We start from the raw sequence: 27589 nt of genomic DNA on the forward strand, positions 1-27589 counted from the left end.
CATACAATTATAATAATTATACAGTTTCCTATTAGCATTTTTCCATGTTAGTACAAATATCTGATAGCTATTTTTAATAACTGTAAAACATTAAGTTGACCCACCATTATTTACTTCATTTCCTTGGTTTGGGATACTTACATTGTTTTGGATTTTTTTTTTTTTTGTTACCAGTTACCTACAATGAACATAGCTATATACAAAGATTATTCTATGACACAGGCATTTTTATCAATAATTCTCAGAGCCGTATTATCAGGATTAGGTCTCAGGTTTTTAGCTTCCTATAACTGATTATTTTCTAATACATGTCCTGATCTTCTTTTGCTACATTTCCCAACTCTCACAATACTAAACTACAATTGAATATAATACCATTTTAATCTATGTCATTATAAGTTTTCATATAAATGTTCAGGCTTTCATGGCAATCTCTAACCTGTAGATGAAAGGGAGCACTTTCAAATTTAACCTAAAAGTGGATCTTTGTACTATATTTGTATAATATAATATACAGGGTCATTGGTCTTAACACAAACATTAATGACACACTGATTAGAGGAACAGAAATTGTGGTGCAATGGTTAAGCCACCTCTTAGGATACCTGCATCCAATATCAGAGTGCCAGGCAGGCAAGAGTCCTGGATATTCCATGTTTCCAGTCAGCTTCCTGCAAATATCCATGGAGGCAGTAAGTAATGGGCCAAGTACTTGGGTTCCTGTCACACATGTAGGAAGCCCTAATGGAATTCTTGCTCCTGGCTTTGGCCTGGCCCAGCCCTGGCTATTATAGGCATTTGCGGAGAGAAAAAGCGGATAGAAGAGATGTGTCTCTGTCTGTCTCTCTCTCTAACCCCACCCCACCCCCATCATTCTGCCTTTCATATAAGTAAATAAATATTTAGAAAAACTGATTACAGTGATTATGGACTATACCAACTTTTTTTTCCTCTTTTTTTTTTTTTTTTTTTTTGGTACCGTGGCCTTTGTTTTATCTTCTCAATGTCAACACAGGGTCTTTCTCCAATACTGTCTTGGTTTTGCCTCGTTGAGTCTTTGTTTCTCCCTCCTCATTCAGGAATTGAGAAATTAAGTTGCCTTGGTTTTCCCAAAGAACCAAAAGTTTAAAAACAAAGCCACACACCCAAGGAAACCCCAAAGTTTCAGGCAAGCAAAGGTAGTTGATCATTCCACAAGTGAGGAGTAGGTAATGGAAATAGTATGGCTAAGAGTCATATAGATGTGGGATAGAGTCTGTCTCTACCCCTGAAGAGTTGTGAGACCATTTTCCAAGCTTTGGTAACCTTTTTGTAAACTGAAAGTGATAATCTCTGTCTTCCCTTCCTCTTAGAGTGGTTGAGAAAATATAGTAACGTAAATGTAATTGTTTTTGTAACAAAAAAATTTTATAACAATAAAGTAAGGTAAATATTTCATATTGTGGGAAAAAATTGGAAAGCTTAGGTTCAAATTTAATTCTTGCATAGTAGTTGGAGGTCCTTAGACAAATACTTTCCTGGCCCTTAATTTCTATGTATGCAAAATGATCACTAATGCTCCTTCCTTCTGGGATATCAGTGCTAACATAGCATCACACCACAAACACCAGTTCTCACTCAAGTCCTGGTCTGTATCTTTGTAGGAGTTAGGAGAATTCAAGCACCACAACAGCATAATGCCTGCATTATCTGATGTTAATTAATGGAAGCTATTATGCTTGTTTCCCCAGGGCAAGAGCTGAGATTTGAGGTTTCACTGTATGACTGCAAAGACAGTGCCTTTTCCTGCAACAAGCTGTCATATTTCACCCCCTTTCCTGGAGTAAAAGCAAACTATAGCTACGTGGTAGCATTGAGGAAAAAGATGGGCTCTTCTGTTGCACCTATGTGGGCTCCAGGCTCTGTTATATACTTACTTACCATATGATTTTGGGTAAGTAACATATTTTCCTTCATCTTCTATATCCTCATCTGAAAGACTGGCTAATCACCTCTATTTTATTCTTTATTCTTTTTTTTTGACAGGTAGAGTGGACAGAGAGAGACAGAGAGAAAGGTCTTCCTTTTGCCATTGGTTCACCCTCCAATGGCCGCCGTGGCCGGCGCATCGTGCTGACCCGAAGGCAGGAGCCAGGTGCTTCTCCTGGTCTCCCATGGGGTACAGGGCCCAAGCACTTGGCCATCCTCCACTGCACTCCCGGGCCATAGCAGAGAGCTGGCCTGGAAGAGGGGCAACCGGGACAGAATCCGGCTCCTCGACCGGGACTAGAACCTGGTATGCCAGCGCCGCAGGCGAAGGATTAGCCTATTGAGCCACGGCGCCGGCCCACCTCTACTTTAAATAAAGGAGAGAGGGATGTAGTATATCCATTTTACAAAACAAAGTTTGGTTCAGATCACAGATGAGGAAAGCAGGTAAAATATATCTGCTCTAGTAGAAATAGGAGAGGAAGTCCTATATGCTCCCTGGATTTCTTCCTTGCCCTTTGCAAGAATAGTGTGAAATTATCTAGGATAGACAATCCTGCTGTGCTCTGTTTAAGGAAACAGTGGTAGAGAGAGGTTAAGTGCTTCACTCTGAGTTAGTAGAAGACATAATAGTGGAATGTAGACTCAAGTCCATGTTATTCTACATCTACGTATCTCTTTCCCCTCTTACGAGGTCACATTATCCAATCTGTATGATTATCATAGGATTTTTTTTGTTGTTGTTTCACCCTTTGCTTTAAACTGCTCTTTCCCATGTTTCTCCTGATTTTTTTTTTTAAATGATACTTTGTATAAAACAGTTCAGGTTGGCAAGGCCAAACAGGGATGTGATTACAATCTCAGTCAGTCACTGGCAGCACCATGCAGCCGGGTTTCCAGAGGCAGTGATCACATCACAGTAGCACGGCTGGAGTCCACCAGGTTCACATGGGCCAGGAAGGCGCACCCCTCATTCAACCCAATCCTTGGATCCCTCAAATTCTTCTCTTTTTAAAAAAAGATTTATTTAGTTATTTGTTTGAAAGGTAGTCACAGAGAGAAACAGAGAGGGAGAGAGGGAGAGATTCCATTTTCTGGTTCACTCCACAAATGGCTATAACAGCCAGGTTTGGGCCAAGTCAAAGCCAGCAGCCAGGAACTTCATCCTGGTCTCCCACCTGGGGCCACCTTCTGTTGCCTTTCCAAGTGCATTCACATGAAGTTGGATCAGAAGCAGACTAGCTGGGATGCTAACCAGTCCTCTGATATCAGATGCTGGGATTATAAGCAGTGTCTTAACCCACTGTGCCACAATGCCTACCCTTCAAATGCTTTTTGACATTCTTTAAAGTATTTTTATATTTGGGGCCAATTTTTGATAGATGGTATGTGAAATAATGTTTTATTAACTTCTTAAGATAATTATAGATTCTCATGAATTTACAAAAAATAATAAATAGAGGTCTCCTGTATCCTTCATTCAGCTTCCCAAAAGTTTCCGCAAAGGCTGCGTCTATATTATAGTACCAAGACCAAGATGTTAACATCGTCTATTAACACGCATCATTTCTTTCTTGCTATTTTCAAGATACTTTAACTGTCATTTGTTTTTAAAAAAAATGATTATAATATTTCTTGGCATAGATTTCATGGGTTTTTCATATTTGGGGTTTGTCCAATCTCTCAAATCCATAGGTCTCTGCATTTTAACAAAGTGGGATGATTTCAGCCAATTCATACTTGAATTTTCAGTCTTATTCTCTTTCTCCTTTCCTGGAACTTTCAAAAAATGAACGCTAGATCTGTTGTCTTAGTTCCATAAGGCTCTGAGGTCTGCTAATGTTTTTTACTTTGTCTATTTTTTCTTTAATGTTCAGAGGGGATAACCTCTATTACTCCACCTCCAAGTTCATGTATTCTCTCCTCCATCCTTTCCATTCTGTTCTTCAGTCCATCCTCAAGTGGGTGGTGGAAATTAAGACCACATGTGGTTTTGTACCATGAAGAAGATCTATTACCATCCAGCAGGAATGAAAATTTTTGTTCCCTACTGTTGCCTAAGGAGGAGATGATTAGGGAAAAGATGGAGGTCTAGGTGTCCCATAGACGCTTCATTGGTGAGGGTATAAGGGGGACACAGTATTTATAGTGTTTGGCTGGAGTAGGTGATTATAGACTGATGATAATTTGTCTTGCTGGACTGCCCCTTTTCTGATCCTTTCTTTGGAAAGGACAAGCTTCTGGGAATAGCTGTTCCTTTGGCTGGATCTGTTGGCATTTCCAGGTTACCAATCTCTGCAGTAGCCATTCTGGCACATGTAAGGCCAACGGAAATCTGAAGAAATCACAGCATATCATTTCTCAAGTCCTGAGGAAACTAGCTGCTCTTCTCTCCACCTTTCAGAATGTTCTGTTTGTTTCATAAAAAGTAAATATGGTTCAGGGGCCGGCACTGTGGCATAGTGCGTAAAGCTGCAGTGCCAGCATCTCATATATGTTCCCGTTTGAGTCCCGGCAGCTCCACTTTTGATCCACTCTCTGCTATGGCCTTGGAAAGCAGAAGATAGCTCAAGTCCTTGGGCCCTTGTACCAATGCAGGAGACTTGGAAGAAGCTTCTGGCTCCTGGCTTCAAATTGGTGTAGCTTTGGCCCTTGCCGTCATCTGAGGAGTGAAGCATCAGAAGGAAGATCGTCCTCTCTCTCTCTCTACCTATGTCTATCTGTAACTCTGCATTTCAAATAAATCTTTTTTTTTAAAAAAAAAGTATATATGGTTCTTAGCTGCAGTAGAAATAGTTCCAGAATCAGAAGTCCATAATGCCTTATTTTTTTCTTTTTGATGCATAGCTATTTATTTTGAAAACAATATTTTGTGGCATTAAAATAATGCCAATATTCTTAAAATACAAAACCTAATGAAAACAAGAGTCATTTTATAACTCATAATTATAAATACAATTATTAATGCTGTGAAGATAACAGTAAAACTAAAACAGTAGCAAACGAATATATTTTAAATTGGTGCAACATTTTTTGAGAGCAAGTATTGCAAGAGTTTATACCTATTAATCCTTCTTAGAGACTATAAAACCCTCTTGATTTATAGTTGATTCTAAAAAACAATTTAAGAAATCTAAATCTGTATAATATTATATATTTTTTAAAATTAGGGAAAATCAAGATGCCCAGTAATAGGAAAATGATACAGTAAATTATGATACATAAAAAGATTTAAAAATTAACCAGATATGTCCCAAATTGTACATCTCCTCCCTGTCTTATTCCCACTCTTATATTTAACAGGGATCAATTTTCAGTTAAAATTTAAACACCTAAGAATAATTGTGTGTTAATTACAGAGTTCAACCAATAGTACTAGAACAAAACAAAGCAAAACAAATACTAAAATGGATAAAGTATTATATTGTACATCAAAAGTCAGGACAAGAGCTGATCAAGGAGGAGATGTACAATTTGGGACATGCTCAATCGGCTTGCCCCAAATGGTGGAGTTAGAAACGTGCCAGGGGATTCCAATTCAATCCCACCAAGGTGGCATGTACCAATGCCATCTCACTAGTCCAAGTGATCAATTTCAGTTCACAATTGATCACACTGATAGGTCTAAGAGTGAAAGGGATCACACAAACAAGACTAGTGTCTGCGAATACTAACTGAAAGAATCAAAAAGGGAGAGAACGATCCATCATGGGAAGCGGGATACACAGCAGACTCATAGAATGGCAGATGTCCTAAATAGCACTCTAGCCTCAGAATCAGCCCTTAAGGCATTCGGATCTGGCTGAAGAGCCCATGAGAGTATTTTAGGCATAGAAACCCAAGACACTCTGGAAAAAAAAAAAAAGAGTACCTAAATGAAAGATCTCCACGGGTGAGATCCCAGTGGAAAGAATGGGGCCATCAAAGAAGGAGGTACCTTTCTCTGAAGGGAGGAGAGAACCTCCACTTTGACTATGACCCTGTTGGAATAAGAACAAAGTTGGCGAACTCAAAAGGCTGCCATAGCCTTGGCAACTCATGACTAGAGCCTAGGGAGATTACTGATGCCATAAACAAGAGTGTCAAATTGTTAAGTCAGCAACAGGAGTCACTATGTACTTACTTCTCATATGGGATCTGTCCTTAATGTGTTGTCCAATGTGAAGTAATGCTATAACTAGTACTGAAACAGTATTATACACTTTGTGTTTCTGTGTGGGTGCAAACTGATGCAATCTTTTCTTAATATATACTGAATCGATCTTCTGTATATAAAGATAATTGAAAGTGAATCTTGATGTGAATGGAATGGGAGAGGGAGCGGGAGATGGGAGGGGTGCAGATGGGAGGGAAATTATGTTGGGGAAGCCATTGTAATCTATAAACTGTACTTTGGAAATTTATATTTACTAAATAAAAAAAACAGATATGATGAATATTTGGAGAAAATAGGAAAATCATTTTGATATAATGTTAAATGCAAAGAACAGAATACAAATGAGTATATTTGACACATGATGTGTAAAAATGTGTTCAAGGAAACAAGAACAAAAAAAGAAAATATAAAATGTAAATAACTATTAGGTTTAGTGGAGGTACAATAGATTAATTTATTTATTTAACAAATATTTACTGGGCACCTACTATATCCCAAGCATAGTTCTAGATGCTGGTGTTATAAAAGTGAATAAAAATGCCTAAAATCCTTATCCTTATAGTGCTTACTTTCCAACAGATAAAGGGATGGCTAATAAAAGAAGTAATATATTATACTGTGCTCAATGGTAGTAAGTGCAGCATAAAAAAATTAAGCAGGAAAAGACAACAGATATATAGGGCATAAGAGGTAATTTAATTTTTAACCTATTATTTTTGTTTTTATAAAATATTAACTATTAAGATGTCCTAAACAACACTCTGGCCTCAGAATCAGCCCTTAAGGCATTTGGATCTGGCTGAAGAGCCCATGAGAGTATTGTAGGCATGGAAAGCCAAGATACCATGGAAAAGAAAAAAAAGAAGAAGACCTAAATGAAAGATCTCTGTGAGTGAGATCCCAGTGGAAAGAACGGGGCCATCAAGGCAGGAGGTGCCTTTCTCTGAAGGGAGGAGAGAACTTCCACCTTGACTATGACCCTATCGGAATAAGATCAAAGTCAGCGAACTTTAAAGGCTTCCATAGCCCTGACAACTCATGACTGGAGCCTAGGGAGATTGCTGACGCCATGAACAGGAGTGTCAAATTGTTAAGTCAGCAACAGGAGTCACTGTGTACTTACATCCCATGTGGGATTTGTCCTTAATGTGTGGCCTAATGTGAAGTGATGCTGTAACTAGTACTGAAACAGTATTTTTACACTTTGTGTTTCTGTGTGGGTACAAACTGATGAGGTCTTCACTAATTATATACTGAATCGATCTTCTGTATATAAAGATAATTGGAAATGAAAAAAAAAAAACCTGGTGTTAAATTGGAAATGGCATAGAAAATTAATTAATTTTTAAAAAAATTATGTAGGATCTCTGTCTTTAATGTGCTGTACACTGTTATTTAATGCTATAACTAGTACTCCAACGGTATTTTTTTTCACTTTGTGTTGCTATATGGGGGCAAACTGTTGAAATCTTTACCTAATATATACTAAACTGATCTTCTGTACATAAAGAGAATTGAAAATGAATCTTGATGTGAATGGAAGGGGAGAGGGAGCGGGAAAGGGGAGGGTTGTGGGTGGGAGGGAAGTTATGGGAGGGGGGAAGCCATTGTAACCCATAAGCTGTACTTTGGAAATTTATATTCATTAAATAAAAGTTTAATAAATGAAAAAAAATTTTAAAAATTAGCCATAATTTATACATTTGCAAAGAAATATTAATTTTTATGACAATAAGGTAAAGCTCCACTATTTCATAAGATACCACTACTTTCAATTTCAAAAATCTTGAGTTTGGATAGAAGCAAGGCTAAAGATTATTATTACATTAAGAATGACAGAGAGTGGGGCCAAGAACTTAAAACACTTACATCCATGCAAGGGACCAGGGTGGGGTTCCTGGATCCTAACTTCAGCCTGGCCCAGACCTGTCTTTCACAGTAATTTGGTGAGTGAATAAACAGATATGTCTTTTTTTTTTCTTTTTTTTCTTTCTTTGTCCTTCCTTCCTTCTTTCTTTTCTCCCTTCCTTCCTTCCTTCCTTGACCTCACTCTCACTCTCGCTCTCCCACCCCCCACCTTTCAAACAATTCAATAAATAAATCTTTAAAAGTGAATGACAGAAAGTATGAATATTTATTTGTACATACCACTGTCACCACATGTAATTCAAATTAGTATTATAACTGTGCTTATCCCATGGGCCTGTACCGCTTTCCCTATTTTTATAGTCAAATGCTTTGAAGAATTATCCATATTGTCTGAATTTCTTCAAACTATATCTCCAACTAACTCCTTAAACCACACAAACCCATTTTGAACACTCATCATCCTCTACCACATCATTAAAGTGCACTTACTAAACGCCTCAAATGACATTCAGATCTTTATATTCATTGGGTATTTCAAACTTTAATTGTCTTTCACTTCTTAGGGATACTTGCCAGCTTTAGCATCCCCTTTTAGAAAAGGCCTCTCTCTTGATTTCATGACACCACAGTTTCCTGGTTTTCTTTCTTTAAGTTCAGTCCTCCTCACTTTCTTTTGTGAACCTCTAATCCCCTACCTAATTTTTCAATGGAGGAATTTTTCAAGAGCCCCAGCCTAATCTTCTGTCCACTCCATATACTTTCACTGGGAGATCACATCTAATTTCACCACTCTGGTTATATCTACAGACCAATGACTTCTGAATTTGTACCTCCAGATTCTTCTCTTGAGTCTCTTAACAATATATTCTACTACCTACCTGACATCTCTGCTAACCGGTGTCCCAGGTACTTTTGACTCCATGTTTCCAAGGCCAGCCTCCTCATTGCTTACAGCAAAGCCAATATCCAAAAGCTGATTTTCCCCCTATTGTCCCTATCTTTAGTAAACAGCATTGTCATCCCTTCTGTTGCCCATGTAGAAAACCTGGAGGTCAGTTAGGACTCTTCCCTCTATTTTACTTGCCACATCCAATCAATCACAATGCTAACCAGATTCAATTGTACATTATACCTCATATCATCCACTTATTTTCATCACTGCTGTTAACATCCTAATTCTTCATTATCTGTGGCCTAAGGTATTATGAAATCTTCCAAGCAATTATCCTCTTCTCCAAGAAACTGTATTCTCTCTTCGGTAGCAAGACTGATCTTTCTAATATGCCAACCTGATTGATCATGTCTTGCCCCTGCTGATTCCCTCCAATTTTTTTCCATTGTCATTAAAACCACGCCTAAATACTTAGCTTGTCATATAATGCTCACCTTTACTTCACTCCTACTTGTATATACAATCACTTTCTTATTAGAAATTCATGTTTCAATCACATTGGCTCTGGCCCGTCAAAGATGTAATAGTCTTTTTCTTCTTTTGGTCTTCAGATACATTCTATTGCTTCATACATATCCCCACCTGCTATGATCTAACTCCTATTCATCTTTCAGAATTCAGCATAAATACTTCCCGAGGAAGGTCTTTTATTCTTTGAGTAGATTAGGTCTTAAATGCTATATGGCATGCTAAGTAGTTTGCAAATCATACTAAATTCCCAAGTTCTTACACTTTACTAGAATTGAATATTTAATGTTTATCCTAATAGACTATAAGCTTTGAGAAAAAAAGTCACTTTTCACTATTATGTTTTTTATTAAAAATTTTTATTTAATGAATATAAATTTCCAAAGTACAGCTTATGAATTACATTGGCTTCCCCCCTCCCATAACTTCCCTCCCACCCACAACCCTCCCTTTTCCCGCTCCCTCTCTCCTTCCATTCACATCAAGATTCATTTTCAATTCTCTTTATATACAGAAGATCAGTTCAGTATATATTAAGTAAAGATTTCAACAGTTTGCCCCCACATAGCAACACAAAGTGAAAAAATACTGTTGGAATACTAGTTATAGCATTAAAGAACAGTATACAGCATATTAAAGGTAGAGATCCTACATGATATTTTTTAAAAATTAATTAATTTTCTATGCCATTTCCAATTTAACACCAGGTGTTTTTTTTTTCATTTCCAATTATCTTTATATACAGAAGATCAATTCTGCATATACTTAGTAAAGATTTCATCAGTTTGCACCCACACAGAAACACAAAGTGTATGTTTTAATGCTTTGCATAGTTTCTGGTCCTTTTTATTTTTTACTTTTTTAAAGATTTATTTATTTATTTGAAGGCAGAGTTACAGAGAGGCAGAGGCAGAGGGAGAGAGAGAGAGAGAGAGAGAGAGAGAGAGAAAGTCTTCTATCCACTGGTTCACTCCCCAAAAGACTGCAACGGCCAGAGCTGCACAGATCCGAAGCTAGGAGCCAGGAGCTTCTTCCAGGTCTTCCACACAGGTGCAGGGGCCCAAGGACTTGGGCCATCTTCTACTGCTTTTCCAGGCCATAGCAGAAAGCTGTACTGGAAGTGGAGCAGCCAGACTCTACCCCGCGCCCATATGGGATGCCAGCATTGCAGGCAGTGGCCTTACCTACTACATAGCAGTGCCGGCCCCTCTGGTCCTTTTTAACTACTAATTAAGTATTTATTGACAAGCAAAAGTAGATAGAAGGAAAGAAGGAATAACAATCACACAGTCAGTCTTGGGTGAATCATCAGAAAAGAAAAGAAAAGAAAAGAAAAGAAAAGGGGATTTTATTGTGACATTTGAGACTTCAAAAATCATTTTCACATTCATATCATTTTTTTCTTATAACGACTCTGAAATTAATGTTACACATTTTTATAATGAGCAAACTGAGGCTCTTTCCGTACCTCTCCAATGGTTCTAAAGACAATGTTCCTCATATTTTATCTATTAGTGTTTATATGTCATTTCAACCTCTAAAAGAAAAATAAAATATTTCAAGAGAGAAGTGAGGTCATATTCATATTTCTAATCCCAGGATCTAGCACAGACTAGATTCTCAATAAAAATGTGTTAAATGAAACCCACCTCTAAGATTTGGCCCAATCTTCTCAAACTACTATGAAGAAAAAAATCAATGAGGCATACTCTTCTTTGTTTTTGCTTCCCCTATCATACTTCTGCATGAAATATGGAACACTGAAATTGAAGTCATGATGTGTCTGGCCTTTGCCACTATTACTAGTGTGTAAATACTTCCAACCTCACATTCTGCCTAGGTGAGCATACAGATCTCAACTGCCTTTTCATCCAGTTCCCAGAAGTGCCAAACACATAGCAATCCTGGCCTTGGATATTGTTAAGAAATATTAATTAATGAGCTATGGTTTCAGAAAACTGTTGCTACATGGCCCTAACCACAATCCTTAAGGGTCCAATATGTGAAAAGAAACATGGTGAACTAAGAGAGGCAGAAATTCTGACTTTGTCTTCACAAGGCCGAACAGCTGAGTGGACATATATATACATAATGGCTTTTTAATTGTGCCTCTAGCCCGGCTGCTTTTTACAAGTAACTGATTGTCAGGTCTACACTAAACCTGAGACCTCTGCATCAGTAACAGGCCCCTGTGAGAATGAAGAGGAAGAATGTTTCACCTTCAAATGGTGAAGAAAGGTTGTTTCTCCAATTTGTTAGACACAAAATCCAAACAATTCAGAATGTTTGTTGTTTGTCCTGAGGGAAGAGTTTTTCCATGACTTCTTTGCAGTATCACAGGGAAGCCCTAGACAAAAAATTTTCTGAAACCTCTCGTAAAAATGTTTGCTTGGTTTGGCAGGGTTAGAACTAAGAGCACACTGGAGAATAAATCCTAATTTTGGGATCTGGTATTTTTCAGGCCTGATTTAGGCCATTTTCTCGAATCATAAATTGTGATGGACTCTTTGGAGCCAGTAAAATCTAATATTCTGAGAACCAAACAGTCATGGTGACTTCTCTAATCCTAGAACATTTGGGATAAGGGCTACTGGGAAACAGGTGCTGGTATACATTACTAACACAGTGGAAAGAAAGTCCTAGGCAGACAGCGTCTAAGGAACAAAAAAGATGCTCAGAATAAAATGATGTCAAGAAGAATAACAATTATAACCAGTAGATATTATTTAATAAAAATTATGAGGAGAAAGTTCTTTTTATGGCATAGTTATAGCCAATATTTAGAATTAATGCATAGTATATCAGTAGAAAAAATATCTAAACACCTGGGTATAATGGAGCGAGGGGAATAGGTTTTGTATCCAAGGTCTAGGTATGGTATTGTACTTTATGCCTAACTGCTTTGTTAACTACAATGAACTTAATTTTGAAACTTCAGTTCATTCAGACCATCAGAGAAGTCCAATGGCTTGATAATGGCTGCTGCTAAGAGCACTGACATAAATCTAGGGTATCATATATACAAGGACTCATTAATATTTCAGTCTTGTTAAGAACTCTGAGAAGATTCAACCAATAATCAAAAGCATGAAAGAGAGAGAGAGAGAGAAAGCAAAATTGAACACTTGGGAAAAGGGGACAGTGATTACTGTTGCTATCTAAAAATCCTAACAATGTTATTTTGAAGACCTTAGGAGAATGAAAAGAACAATGTCTGGTTACCAGCAAGGTTGGAAGTACTCATCTACACATATGCCTATTAACAGAGAGATTGGTTCTATTATTTACTTTGGCTGGATTCAGAGACTCAAAGCAAAGGCCAATCTCTTGCCCAGATCCCGTTATCAAAGAACATTGAGTGAAGGATCAGTATTTTAGTTGATCTGAAGCATCAAAGCAAAAAACATGCCCACAAAGATATTTTTACCTTTTAATAAACAGTTTTCGCTATCATCATCAAATAGCTACACTTCTATAAACCTGAGTTTCTCAGCATAGCATTTATAGAAAATTGCCAAGTATCACTTGTGGATAAAAGTACAATTCAATATTTATGAATCGCTAGTTTTCTATAAATATAGATATTCAGAGACTATCTTCTCACTAGTCATTAAAATTTGAACAGGGATCAAAGCTAGAATAATATTAACAATTCCTTGCATTTGCACAGTATTTTACATAACACTATTAATAATAAATGACATTTATTGAACACTTAGCAAGTGCCAGGCACTTTACATGTAAATTCTCATAACAAATTCAATTCAGTTCAGCAAGCACTCATTTAACACCTACTGTGTGATAGATGAATAATATGCAACTTTTGTCTTTTAAAACACTCATTTTTGTACTGGTGTGGAAGAGTAGGTTAAGCAGCCACATGCCTGCAACAGTGGGATCCCATATCAGAGTGCCAGTCTGAATGCCATCTGTCCTACTTACAATCCAGTTCCTTGCTAATGCTCCTGGGAAAGCAGCAAAAAACAGCCCAAGTGCTTGGGCCCCTACCACCCACATAGAAGACCACCATGGAGTTCTTGGCGCCTAGTTTCACCCTGGCTCAGTCCTGGCTATTGCATCCACTTAGGGAGTGAGCCAGCAGATGGAAGATCTTTTCTCTGTCTGTGTGTGTGTCTCTCTCTGTCACTCTACTTTCAAATAAAGAAAAAAATATTTTAACTCATTTTGGAAGCCAGTGAGCTAAATAAGAAGTTTTGCCTACCACTTCCTCATAGAGACACCAATGTGAATAGCTATACACATACTAAGTCCCCTTCCAAAGAGCTACAGAATCCAAGTGAGAGACTGCAGTACTTTATCTTCTTATAGTCATAAGAAAGCTTTTTTTTTTTTTTTTGAAGACAGCAAGAAGAAAAGAATTGCTGTGTCACTTGTCCCCCAGCTCTAAGGAGTGTATAAAGATATCTCCTATTTGGAGAGACCAAGTAAACTGAATTATGGTACTAAGCCCACTGAGAAAAAAATCCAGTCAGGCTAAGCTCACCAGTCCTTGCCCCTAGGCCCTTTCTCATGGAGTAAATACTTGGAGTTTTCACAGCTATGCAGCCTCTACCTCTCAAACCCAAACCACTAGCATAAAGTGAGACGCTATCTATGTGGAGAGGGCAGGGAGCTCAGAGCTGAGCCTACTATCCTGAGACCCTTCACTTGACAAAGCCCAAAGACCCTGGCCAGTGTTCACAAACAAAGCCTTTAAACTTGCCTGCAGAGAACTGTGGTGGTACTGGGGGTCGGGTGTGGTCAGACTCATTGGATGTGTGTCACTGCCAGCTTTGGGGGAACATGAAGGGCACTCCTATGTCTTTGAGGGGCCAGGGACTGTGAGACCCAGGTATGATCAGAGTGGGGCCAATATCAGTGGCCAAAGGGCTACTTAACATCCTCCTCCAAGGCTTTGCAGATCCTGTAAGTTCCTATCCCTGGGTCAGTGCCTGTGGATAGAGTCTCTGGGCTTCCACTAACATGAGGTAGAGACCTGTGTTCCAGCAAGACAGGCTTATTTTGGTGTGTAGCACCACCAGCCTCTCATGGGCCTGGTGTGTATCCCCAAGTTTTCTTCGGGCCTGGTGACTATGAGACACGGGTGTGACCTACTTGGAGCTCTCTGAGTAGCCAAGAAGCTACTTCTTTCATCCTTCCTAAAATATTGGGTAGACAGCAAGGAATCCCTTCCCTTTAGTTTGAAAACTCACTGGTGAGAGTAACCATACCAACAAATTCAGAATGTCCTAATATTTTAAAAATGGTATATAAATCATTTATATCTTTACTGTGAAGACTTAAACATATAATTGTCACACTAAAATGTTAACAGATAGAAAATATTGAAAGAGAGAAAATGTAACATCAAAAGTTCAAAATGTAGAGCCAGCAATGTAGAACAATGTGCTAAGCCATCACCTGCAATGCCAGCACACCCTGTCTGAGTACTGCTTCAAGTCCCAGCTGTTTTGCTTCCAATCCCACTTTCTACTAATTCTCTTAGGAAAGCAGCAGAAGATGGCCCAAGTACGGGAATCCCTGTCAACTATGTGGGAGATGTAAATGGAGGTCCTAGCTTCTGGCTATAGTCTGGCTCAGTCCTAGCTACTGCAGCCATTTGGGAAGTAAATGACTGGATATAAGACTTCTCTCTTTCTGTTTCTTTTAAATTAATAAATAAATCCTTTTTTAAAAAAAATTATTCAATTACTTGAAAGGCAGAGTTATAGAGAGGCACAGGCAAAGAGAGAGAGAGAGAGAGAGAGAGAGAGAGAGAGAGAGAGAGAAAAGTCTTCCATCCACTGGTTCACTCTCCAAATGGCTACAATGCCTGGAGCTGGGCCATTCTGAATCCAGGAGCAGAGCTTTTTCAGGGTCCTTGAACTTGGGCCGAGGACTTGGGCCATCTTCTATTGCTTTCCTAGGCCATAGCAGAGAGTTGGATCAGAAGTGGAGCAGCCAGGACTTGAACCAGCACCCATATGGGATGCCAGTACTGCAAGTGGCAGCTTTGCCCTCTATGCCAGAGCCCTGGCCACTAAATAAATGTTTTAAAAATCTAAAATGTTGAGAGGTATGGAAAACAAATAAAGTGTTTTATTAGAATTTCTTTGTTTTTGTTTTTTTCTTATTTTTATTCAATGTTCTTATCATTTCATGAAAGCTTGTTTTAACCAAAAGAAGTATTTTTAAGCCTCAAGGTAACCAAAAGCAAAACCTAAACATAGACTTAACAGAGAGAGAAAGAGACAGAGAAAGAGAAAGAGAAAGAGAGAGAGAGAGAACCAAAGTACATCAGTAGAAAAAATCATTTAACCATAAATGAAGATTGTAAGAGATAAAGAAAGGAACAAAAATAAAAACACAAAACAAGTATCCAAATGACAGTAGTAAGATCTTACCTATAAAGAATTACCTAAAATATCAATGAACTAAATTCTCCAAATAAAAGACACAGAGCAACTGAACGGATATAAAAGTAAGACCCAACTGTATGCTGCTCACAGAAAATTCACTTCACTTGTCAGGACACACATAGGCTGAAGTAAAATGATGGAACGAACTATTCAACACGAATGAACCCAAAAGAAAGCAAGAATAGCCATACTTCGATCAGATAAAATACATTTTGAATCAACAGCAGTAAAAAGAAACCAGGAAGATCTTTATTTCCTGGTAAAATGTTCAGCCCAGCAAGAGTAAATAGCACTTGTAAATATGTATTATCATTCTCATTACCATTATTAAGCAATGCTGTCAAACTCTCCTCGTCTTCATTATCAAATAAGAACAAACAATTTTAACATTCACAAAAGGTAAAGAGAATATTTTTGCAAAAATACCTAAAAGGTGAGGAGGGGAAAACAAGAGAAATCTACCAAACTCTCTAGTTCCCAATGTCTTCCCAGTTTACTGTACCTCTTAGATATTTAGGTTAGGAAAAAATTTATGACAACAAACTTGACTTTCATTATACTTTAAAGATAGTATTAATAAAAGAAAAACAAAATAGGAAGTTTACCAAATAATAGACTGTACCTTCCCTCATTACATAATATTCTTCATTCTAACCATGGAAATATATTCTCAACATTCTCAAAGAGCAATATTCATTCTGGTCAATGGAATTAAGACAGAGCCCTGGGAGCAAAGATCAGCTTGAGCTCTGGTTCAAATTTTCTAACCAGAAAGAGGTCTCTTTCCGTGAGTCACTTACCATTTGGGTCTGCTGGTAGATTTCACCATAGGCGCCATTCCATCTCTATAAAGACTCTTGGTTTTACTGAAATTAACAATGTTGAAAATGACTCTCTGAAAAAGAAAAGGGGAGGAGCTCATCAGAAGGCCATGCTATGCAAGTTACCAGTTCCTGATAAGACAAAATAGTAAGCAGAGTTAAAACCAGCCACATGAACTAGCAGGCAACAGTCTAGTGAGAATAAACAGCACCCACAGAAATGGAATGTTTTTGTGCCAGCTAAACATGACAGTTAACAACACTGACTCCAGAACCTCGAGGCCTGAACTTTTAATCCCAAATCCACCACTTTTGAATTGTGTGATCTTGCCACCTACTAGACATCTCTCTCAGTGTTCTTGTCTAAAAAAGAATAATAACAGTATGTACATCATAGGGTTCTCATGGGAATTAAATAAATTAATACATCTGACCTAGATTTTGGATGGAAATCAATAATAGTATCATTAGGGTGACAGTAATGCAGTTGAAGTTTAAAAGGTTTAAATATAGTAACTAAACACAAAATCGTAACTTAAAAGTTAATTAAATACTTGAAACTTTTTTAAAGATTTATTGTATTTATTTGAAAGACACAGTTACAGAGAGAGGTAGAGAAAGAGAGAGATACAGGTCTTATATCCACTGATTCACTCTCCAAATGGTCTCAACAGCTGGAGCTGAGCCGATCTGAAGCCAGGAGCCAGGTCTCCCAAATGGGTTTAGGGGCCCAAGGACTTAGGCCATTCTCTACTGCTTTCCCAGGCACATTACTAGGAATCTGGATCAGATGCAGAGCAGCCAGGACTCGAACCAGCACCTATATGGGATGCTGGCACTGTAGGCCGGGGCTTTAATCCTCTGCTCCAAGGTGCTGGCTCCTATTTGGAACTCTGTTTACTAAGAACTGCTGTGATCAGGTATATTAGGCTCAATATTAATCTCATCATGGATTCATATGCCTTAAGTACTTTTGCTCTTACCTTGTAGTAACAAGGTCAGTGTTTATGGCAGAAGGGGTTAAGCCATTGCTTGTGACACAGGCATGCCATATCTGAGTATCAGCTAGATTCCTGGCTGCTCTGTTTTCAATCCAGCTCCTTGCTAATGCACCTGGGAAAGCAGCAGCAGATGGCCCAGCTACTTGGGTTCCCACTGCTCATGTGGCCAGACACAGAGTTCCATGCTTCTGGTTTTTGTGGCCCATTCTTGGCCTTTACAGCCATTTGAAGAGTGAACCAAAGGATGGTAGAACTATCTCTCTGTCATTCCTCTCTCTGTAACTCTTTCAAATAAATAAAAATACACCGTAAGTAAATAAATAAAAAAGGGTAGTAGGGTATTTTAAATGCCTAAAGTATTCCTAAGAAGGTAGCATAGTAAAAGAGATAATATATTTTAGTAAACATATTTTCACACATAAAATGTGTGAAGAAGACCAGTGAAACAATCCAAAGGGGATACGAGGACTAGTGAAAGGGCAGCCAGCATAATTTGAGAAAGGGAAAAGATTTCAAGAGATTTTTGTAGGCTAGCCTTCCTAACAGAGCACTAAAAGAAAGAGAAGCATCAAAATGTATGTGTCATTTCACTTGACAAATATTTACTGTGTGATGTATTATACAGCATCAAATGTCATAGATTTTGCATGATTTTTAAAATCTTAAATATTCTCCTATAACTTCAGTAAATAAATGATAACATTCCCCATTTTACAGATGTGGAATCTAAGCTTCAAAGAGGTAACACATGTTGCTCAGAATCATGCCACTAATAGATGAATGGATCAATATTTGAATCTAGGTTAAGCTGCCAGTGATGCTAAGTTTCCAAAATTTCATAATGCTAACCAAGTCTGTTTTCCAAAGTAAAGGCAAGAAAGAAGGAAGGAAAGAGAGTAGAGAGAGAGACAGAAGAAAAAGTACGGAGGGGGGGAAGACAATAGAGAAGTAGAAAAACAGAGATAGGCAGCAGGGAGGAAGGAAGGAAGGGAGGGAGGGGGGAAGGAAGGAAGGCAGGCAGGCAAGAAAAAGATAGCAAAAGAAGAAGAGAGGTAGGTGTTGGCAATTTTTCAATGCATTAAAATTTTGTGCTGTTAAAAAGAGAAAATCAAAACCATTTTTTTGGCCTCATGCTTGAGGCTGTCATAAAACGGTTTGTTGCATGAATAAGCTCTTAGGAATAACTTGTGTTTTCCTTTTTCCTCAGAGACCCAGTCATTGACCAGAAGTCTAGGCATTTCAGTATCAGACCCCCCCCCTTCTGCCTTAAATTGAGTCTTCAAAAATGCCCAAGTCTGTTCCATTACTAATACCCTAGGTCTGCTTATTGTCAGTTCAATTACTTCTCACAGAGCCTTGGCTACTGTCTAATTTAAGAAAATCAATATCAAGGGGACAAATAGTCTTTGAACCTCACAGAGCTTAATCCTTTTCTTCTGAGAGTCCAGGTGCCAGATCTGTTTCTAGTGAACCTGGAAGCCATATTGTATTTTTAGCACTCAGATTATTGATAAACACAGGGGGAAAGCTACTAGAGAAATGATATGCATATGTGAAGCTGAACTAGAAATGAGAAATAAAGGTGAACATTTATTGATCAGTAACATTCTACTATGTATCCTCAAAATTATCCAGGCACTTTTAATATGTTATATCATTTAGCTACTTCATCTATAAACAAATATCTTTTATTTACACTTAATTTTATTATTTTTTTTAGATTTTTAAAAAATTTATTTGAAAGGCAGAAAGAGAACAAGAAACAGAGACAGAGACGGACAGACAGAGATATTCCATCCACTGGTTCACTTTCCAAATACCTGCAACAGCCAGGGCTGGGCCAGGACAAGAGGAGGGAAGAACTTAATCCAGGTCTCCCACATGGGTGGAAGGGAACCAACTCCTTGTTTTACCAGCTGTTGCTTCCCAGAGTATGCACTGGCAGGAAGCTAGAACTGGAAGTCGAGGACTCAAACACTGGCCTTCTGATATGAGACGAAGGCTTCCCATCTTCACCACTGCCAAACTGCCCATCCATTAGAATAATTTTAGACAAAAGACTTAAATCTTAGGTGTTATGACCATAAAAATCCCACTTTCTTTATAACATTACATGTAAAGAGTAATACTGTCTCTTACCATTTTCTTGTCCAAGCAATTTTTATGTTTCTAACCATTTAGTGAGGCAGCATGTGGTGCTGATAATCATAGCTAATTGCAAGCAGACAGTGCAGGAAATCTGTGCATTCCATATTTTAAACTTAGTCATTAGATATTTACTAAAAATGCATCAGAGGAAAGAGTACTCATGGGGCTAGTGCTGTGGTGCAGTGGATTAAAGCCCCAACCTGCAGAACCGGCATCCCATATGGCATCCCATATGGGTGCTGGTTCGAGTCCTGGCTGCTCCACTTCTGATCCAGCTCTCTGCCAGTGTACCTGAGAAAGCAGCAGAGGATGGCCCAAATCCTTTGGCCCCTGCACCGACATGAGAGACCCAGAAGATGCTCTTGGCTCCTAGCTTTGGATTGGCTTAGCTCCAGACATTGTGCCATTTGGGGAGTGAACCAGCATATGGAAGAACTAACTCTCTCTCTCTTTCTCTCTCTACTTCTCTACTTCTCCCTGTAACTCTGTATTTCAAGTCAATAAAATATATATTAAAAAAAAAAAGAGGCTGGTGCAGCAGCTCACTAGGCTAATCCTCTGCCTGCGGCGCTGGCACACTGGGTTCTAGTCCCGGTCGGGGCGCCAGATTCTGTCCCGGTTGCTCCTCTTCCTGTCCAGCTCTCTGCTGTGTCCCAGGAGTGCAGTGGAGGATGGCCCAGGTCCTTGGGCCCTGCACCCACATGGGAGACCAGGAGAAACACCTGGCTCCTGGCTTCAGATCAGCACGGTGCGCCAGCTGCAGCGCGTCGGCCACAGTGGCCACTGGGGGGTGAACCAACAGAAAAGGAAGACCTTTCTCTCTGTCTCTCTCTCACTGTCCACTCTGCCTGTCAAAAGAAAAAAGAAATAAAAAAGCAAAAAAAAAAAAAAAAGAGAGAGAGAGAGAGAGAGAGAGTATTCATAATGTAATGGTAACAACTGTAATAACAATCAATAATTTCTGAGTCATTAGTATGTATAAATTTCTGAATTAAGTGCTTCATTCACATTATTTTGACAATGTGTATATTAGAATAATTCAGTTGTAGATTACAAGCACCTATGTAGTTTTTTAAAACCATGGTTACTTGAGACAAGCTCCCATCTACTGCTTTACGCCCCAAATGCGCACAACAAACAGGGCTAAACCAGGCTGAAGCCAGGAGCTCAGAACCCAGGTCTCCTGCGTGCGTGGCAGGGACCAAAGTACTTGATCACCTACTGCCTCTTTGATTGCACATTAGCAGGATGTTGGAGTTGGTAGCAGAACCAGGACTTGGACTGAGGTAACTTTAATATGGAATGTAGGCATCCTTAGCAAGTGATTTTACTGCTATGTCAAATGCCTGCCCCCAAATTCTTCTCCACGTACACAAATATTTTCTATGTACTTGGATGTGTGGGTAGTACTGTGTAGGTATTACTGCACTTGATAACCTCCAAACTCCTAGAAATATTAGGAACATTTAAGAACATTCTTTTCAAGCAGAACTTTTTCTTTAGAGAAATCCATAGATGATGGAGAAGTGTATGGGTAAAGAAGGCAGTAAGTTTCTTGGTAACTTGATGCTTAGATTTTAGCATTCATGCAAAGATAGCAGATGAAGTCTTGAACTTGCACAAGCCAGGGCATCTGAAATGGGACTCATTGATATTATCTAGGCCCCTCAAAATGATATATAGTATTAGTGATACTAGTACTTAGAAAAAAATCACTCCCTGGCAATGAGACAAAAGAAGCATACCCATTTATTCCTGTGTTTGGAGTAGAAAAAATGATTTTAAATGTATGCCAGATCATTTTTGATTTTGGGTTTGAATCTATAAAGTTACCTTGGTCTAAGTGCTCAGGTCAAGTAAATAAAATAAATTTAGTTGCAACAAAACAGATCCTTCAATCCAGGTACACAGTATTTCCATAAATAAAATCCTTAGAAGATAAATGTGCACACAAATTTACAAAACATTTATGGAAACAACTCACACTAAGAGTGAGAATCAGCCAGAAAATAAAAACCTAAATTGGGTTAATAAGAACTTCAGGTCCTATAACTAACTGATGAAACATAAAGTACTTTTTAAATGTCCAACAATTTCAGAACCTGTTTCAACCACATGAGAGCAGGGCAAAACACTATCATTAAAGATATAATTGGATTTGAAAATTAAATAAACATGGTAAGGCTGACGCCATGGCTCATTAGGCTAATCCTCCAACTGCAGCACCGGCACCCTGGGTTCTAGTCCCAGTTGGGACACCTGATTCTGTCCCAGTGGTTCCTCTTCCAGTCCAGCTCTCTGCTGTGGCCCGGGAAGGCAGTGGAGGATGGCACAAGTGCTTGGGCCCTGCACCAGCATGGGAGACCAAGAAGACCTGGCTTCTGGCTTCAGATCTGCACATCGCGCTGGCCATAGCGGCCATTTGGGGAGTGAACCAACGGAAGGAAGACCTTTCTCTCTGTCTCTCTCTCTCTCGCTGTCTAATTCTGCCTGTCAAAAATAAATAAATAAATAAACATGGTAAAATATGGAATAGATGCCACTGAAAGGAGAATTAGTGAAGAAAGACCTGAAGAAATATCAAGAATTCAGCACAGATAACTACTATATCTATATGTACTATATCTATATACTATACTATATATATCTATATATACTATATCTATACATATATATACATATATATCTATATGTACTATATCTATATACTATACTATATATATCTATATATACTATATCTAGTATGATAGAAAATATGAAAAAGACATAAAAAAGAAAAATCTATATATGTCTCATTAAGAGTTCTCTAACAAAATACAAGAGAAACACAGATGTAAATCTAAAGAGAAAATGGCTAACTATATTCTAGAATTCTAGATATTCATGAAGACATGAATGTTCAGATTTAGGAAGTAGAAGTCAATTAAACTTCTTATCTGGTGAAGCATTAAGCCTTTTTACTGCATTGTAAATTTTAAATATGTTATCTCAAAAACTAAAAAAAAGAGACATGATAGAAAGGATGGTGGGACAGAGTGAGAGGAAGGGAGGGAGGAAGTGAATATCAATACGTCAACAGAATTGTATCTGCAAATCATATTGAATCTGTTAAAACTAACTAAAAATGAAAATTAACTAAAGAAAGCAAAAATAGAGATCTAGACACACCAAATAAAACTGTAGAACTACAAAAATAAAGAGACAGTTTCCAAAGCAAACCAGGGAAAAAACCTCCAAAGCTGCAGAAATCAGACTTCAATAGACGTCTTCAGACAAATACCAGAAAGTTTTGCAGTGTCAGAGTCTCAGGTAGGAGCTACTATTAATGAATAAACTTCAGAGGAAAAAAGAAATTGGACACAAAGGTAAACCCTGCGAGAGGCAAGAGTGAGCAGAGGGACACAGGTAAATTGGACAATAATTGACTCCATAAACTATTATTATAATTACATAATTGAAGATAATTAAAAAGATTCAGTCAACAATGATGTGGTTGAAATTCAGTAAAAGTACAGGGAAGCTAGATCAGAGTTAAAACATTTTTAGGCTTTTGTATGGCTCTGAAGGAAGATAGGGATGCTAATGAACTTTAAACATCACTAGGTAAATGAGCATGGGCTGGTATAAAAAGACATAACAGGTGTATGAATTATAAATGAATAGAAAGAACAGATAAAGAAAACATGGTCAGTCAGTAAGAGGGTATGATAGGAGGAAAGGATAAAAAGCAAAGAACATTATAGTGGAAAGCCCAAACTAAGACAGTAATAATTCCAACTATCAGTAATCACAGAAATTAACTGTTAAAAATTTCCCAAAGTGTTTAAGTAACAACATTTAATTTGACCACATTTGCCAGAGATACAGCTAAAACTTAATGATACAGAAAGTTTGAAAGTAAGAGAATAGAAGAATATACATCGAAGCCAGCACTATGGTGTAGGAGGTAAGCCACCAGCCGTGGCGCTAGCATCCCAATGGGCATGAGTTAGAGTCACAACTGCTGCACTTCTCATCCAGCTCCCTGTGCTCCCGGGAAGGCAGTGGAAGATGGATCAAGTGCTTGGGAGACCTAGAACAATCTCCTGGCTTCAGAATGCCCCAGCTCCAGCTATTTTGGCCATTTGGGGAATGAACTTGAGGATGGAAGATCTCTCTCTCTCTCTCCTTCTGACTCTGTAACTCTGCCTTTCAAATACAATTCTTTTCTTTTACTTATTTATTTGAAAGGTAAAGTTACAGACAGAGAGAGGGAGAGACAGAGAAAGGTCTTCCATCTGCTGGTCCACTCCCCAAAAGGCCAAAATTATTGGAGCTGAGTGGATCCAAAGCCAGAAGCCAGGAGTTTCTTCTGGGTCTCCATGCAGGTGCAGGGGACCAAGCACTTGGACCATCTTCCACTGCATTCACAGGCTACAAGCAAAGAGTTGGATCAGAAGAGGAGCAGTCAGGACATGAATCAGTGTCCACGTGGGATGCCAGAGCCCCAAGTAGAAGCTTAGCATGCTATGTCACAGCACCAGCCCTGCAACTATCTCCTTCTAAGTCACCCTTTGGCAAACATAGCAAATCAGAAGCAGTAGATTATTTCATTGGAATTTCAGAGATTAATGCTAGAATAAAACGTAAAGGCTTCTTAAAAAAAGAAAAAAATATCCATCAAAATAGTCACCAAAGGAAAACTGTTTCAGTTATGATAATATTAGATAAAACATAGATTGAGGCAAAAAGCAAAATCAAGGATAGGGTCACCATATAAAAGCAAATACCAGGAAGAAATAACAACTTTACATTTCTATGTACATGTTAAGAGCGTAGAAATATGCAAGGCAAAAATAAACAACCACAAGTAAAACAGATGAATTTATAATACAATGATTAACCTCAGTATTTATAGGCAATCAAAAATTTGAAGACTATACATTTGAATCTTTCAACTTAAAAACTTTATCAAAGATAATGTCTCCCCACACATAATTAGGGAATAAGTTTTCTGTTCAAGTAGATGGGGGCTACACGTAAAAAAATTAGGCAGGGCCGGCGCCGTGGCTCAACAGGCTAATCCTCCACCTTGCGGCGCCGGCACACCGGGTTCTAGTCCCGGTCGGGGCACCAATTCTGTCCCGGTTGCCCCTCTTCCAGGCCAGCTCTCTGCTGTGGCCAGGGAGTGCAGTGGAGGATGGTCCAAGTGCTTGGGCCCTGCACCCCATGGGAGACCAGGAGAAGCACCTGGCTCCTGCCATCGGATCAGTGCGGTGCGCTGGTCGCAGCGCGCCAGCCGCGGCGGCCATTGGAGGGTGAACCAACGGCAAAAAGGAAGACCTTTCTCTCTGTCTCTCTCTCTCACTGTCCACTCTGCATGTCAAAAAAAAAATAAATAAATAAAATAAAATAAATTAGGCATGTACATGATCAAAAAGCAAATCTCCACAGATACCAGAGAATCAATATTATTCTGTTCACATCTTCTATCAACTCATAAAATTATAAAGCAATTACTTAATGATAAAAACTTCTCATACATTTTGAAACTTTAATATGTTCTCTAGTTTTTCAGATATCAGAAATAATGATGGAGGCTGGTGCTGTGGCTCACTAGGCTAATCCTCTGCCTGTGGCGCTGGCACCCTAGGTTGTAGTCCCGGTTGGGGTGCCGGATTCTGTCCCGGTTGCTCCTCTTCCAGTCCAGCTCTCTGCTGTGGCCTGGAAAGGCAGTGGAGGATGGCCCAAGTGCTTGGGCCCTGCACCCCATGGGAGACCAGGAGAAGCACCTGGCTCCTGGCTTCGGATTGATGTAGCGCACCAGCCATAGCAGCCATTTGGGGGGGTGAACCAACGGAAAAAAAAAGACCTTTCTCTCTGTCTCTCTCTGTCTCTCACTGTTTAAATCTGCCTGTCAAGAACAAAAAATGATGGAAAATAGAAAGTAGAATTGGATGATTACTTCAGGCCTACATATCAGAGTTTGTGACATTACAGCAAAAGGGAGGTTAAATTTAGTCTTAAGTACATATATGAGAAAACAAGAAAGGTTTAAAAATGCTAAGGGCAGAACTTAAAAAGAAACAAAGCAATGATTCATACCCACAGGATTCAAGAAATTCAAAACATTAGAAACATCTTTACCTCTGAAGGTTGAGTTCCAGACAAGGCTTGGTCAAAAGTTCTAACAAGACTTTAACTGCCCCAATTCTTTCCCTCACACCAAGCACCTAAGTGAATTTTTGTATCATGCCCGAGTCTAGAGGATCATCCTCTGGGGACACTGAAGGGCAGAGATTCTTGATTCAGAGATGCCAGATGGAATTGATAGTAGGTGTCAAGTACTTTCAGAATATTCATAATCAAGTTTATACTCCATAGTCAAGAGAATGGAGAATTCTTTTCTGGAAAAAACTCCCAATCAAAAATAAAATATTTACAACTGTAGATATGAAAGACTCTGCCAGTGAAATGGCTGGTTTTACTTGGGCATGGTCCACATATGCCTATGACTAAATTATGTAATGCCAATTTGTTAATGATGAAAGACACCTAACAGACTCAGAGACCAAATCAACAGAAAGTAGGCCAATTAAACTGCCTGTCACAATATTAACATCCCATAGAACAGTATTGGTTTGAGTTCTAGCTGCTCCACTTCAGATTAAGCATCCTGCTATTGCACCTGGGAAGGTAGTGTTTGATGTGTCAAACACTTGGGCCCCTGCTATGCATGTGGGAGATGCATCTGGAATTTCTGGCTCACACCTTCAGACTGCCTAGCCCCAGCTGTTGCAGGCATTTGGGGAGTGGACCAGCAAATAGAAAATGTCTCACTCTCTATCTCTCCCTCTGTCTGTATCTCTCTGCCTTTCAAACAAACAATGAATGAATAAATAAATCTTAAAAAAAAAGAAAGTAGGCCAAGTACACAACCACATGAGTTATAATAGAAAAACAGAAATATATACATATATATGAAAGGATGATATCAGTTGAGAAAATAATAGCAGTTGAGAAAATACTAATTAAGACTGTAATTAACACACAATTATTCTTAGGTGTTTAAATTTAACTGAAAAGTGATCTCTGTTAAATATAAGAGTGAGAATAAGAGAGGGAGGATATGTACAATTTGGGACATGCTCAATCTGAGTTGTCCAAATAGTAGAGTTAGAAACGTGCCAGGGTATTCCAATTCAATCCCATCAAGGTTGCATGTACCAATGCCATTTCACTAGTCCAAGTGATCAATTTCAGGTCACAGTAGATCATAATGATAGGTCTAAGAGTCAAAGGGATCACATAAAGAAGACTAGTGTCTGCTAATACTAACTGATAGAATAAAAAAGGGAGAGAACGATCCAACATGGGAAGCGGGATACACAGCAGACTCATAGAATGGCAGATGTCCTAAACAGCACTCTGGCCTCAGAATCAGCCCTTAAGGAATTCGGATCTGGCTGAAGAGCCCATGAGAGTATTTTAGTCATGGAAAGCCAAGACACTTTGGCAAACAAACAAAACCTAAATGAAAGATCTCTGTGAGTGAGATCCCAGTAGAAAGAATGGGCCATCTAAGAAGAAGGTACCTTTCTCTGAAGGGAGGAGAGAACTTCCACTTTGACTATGACCTTGTCTAACTATGATTGGAGTCGGTGAACTCAAAAGGCTTCCATAGCCTTGGCAACTCATGACAAGAGCCTAGGGTGATAACTGACGCCATAAACAAGAATGTCACTTTGTTAAGTCAACAACAGGAGTCACTGTGCACTTACTCTTCATGTAGGATCTCTATCCTTAAT

At 38.7% G+C, this 27589-nt stretch overlaps 1 protein-coding gene across 1 annotated transcript in view; it reads right to left on the bottom strand.

Moving 5' to 3' along the window:
• AGBL4 (AGBL carboxypeptidase 4) overlaps positions 1 to 27589 on the bottom strand; it is a 1345014-nt gene that overhangs the window by 761563 nt on the left and 555862 nt on the right. The window contains exon 4 of the mRNA XM_062190079.1: positions 16633 to 16727. Coding sequence (XP_062046063.1) covers positions 16633 to 16727 — 95 coding nt within the window. The remainder of the gene's footprint in view (positions 1 to 16632; positions 16728 to 27589) is intronic.

The sequence above is a fragment of the Lepus europaeus genome, chromosome 5, assembly GCF_033115175.1.
Source record: "Lepus europaeus isolate LE1 chromosome 5, mLepTim1.pri, whole genome shotgun sequence".
Classification (NCBI taxonomy): domain Eukaryota; kingdom Metazoa; phylum Chordata; class Mammalia; order Lagomorpha; family Leporidae; genus Lepus; species Lepus europaeus.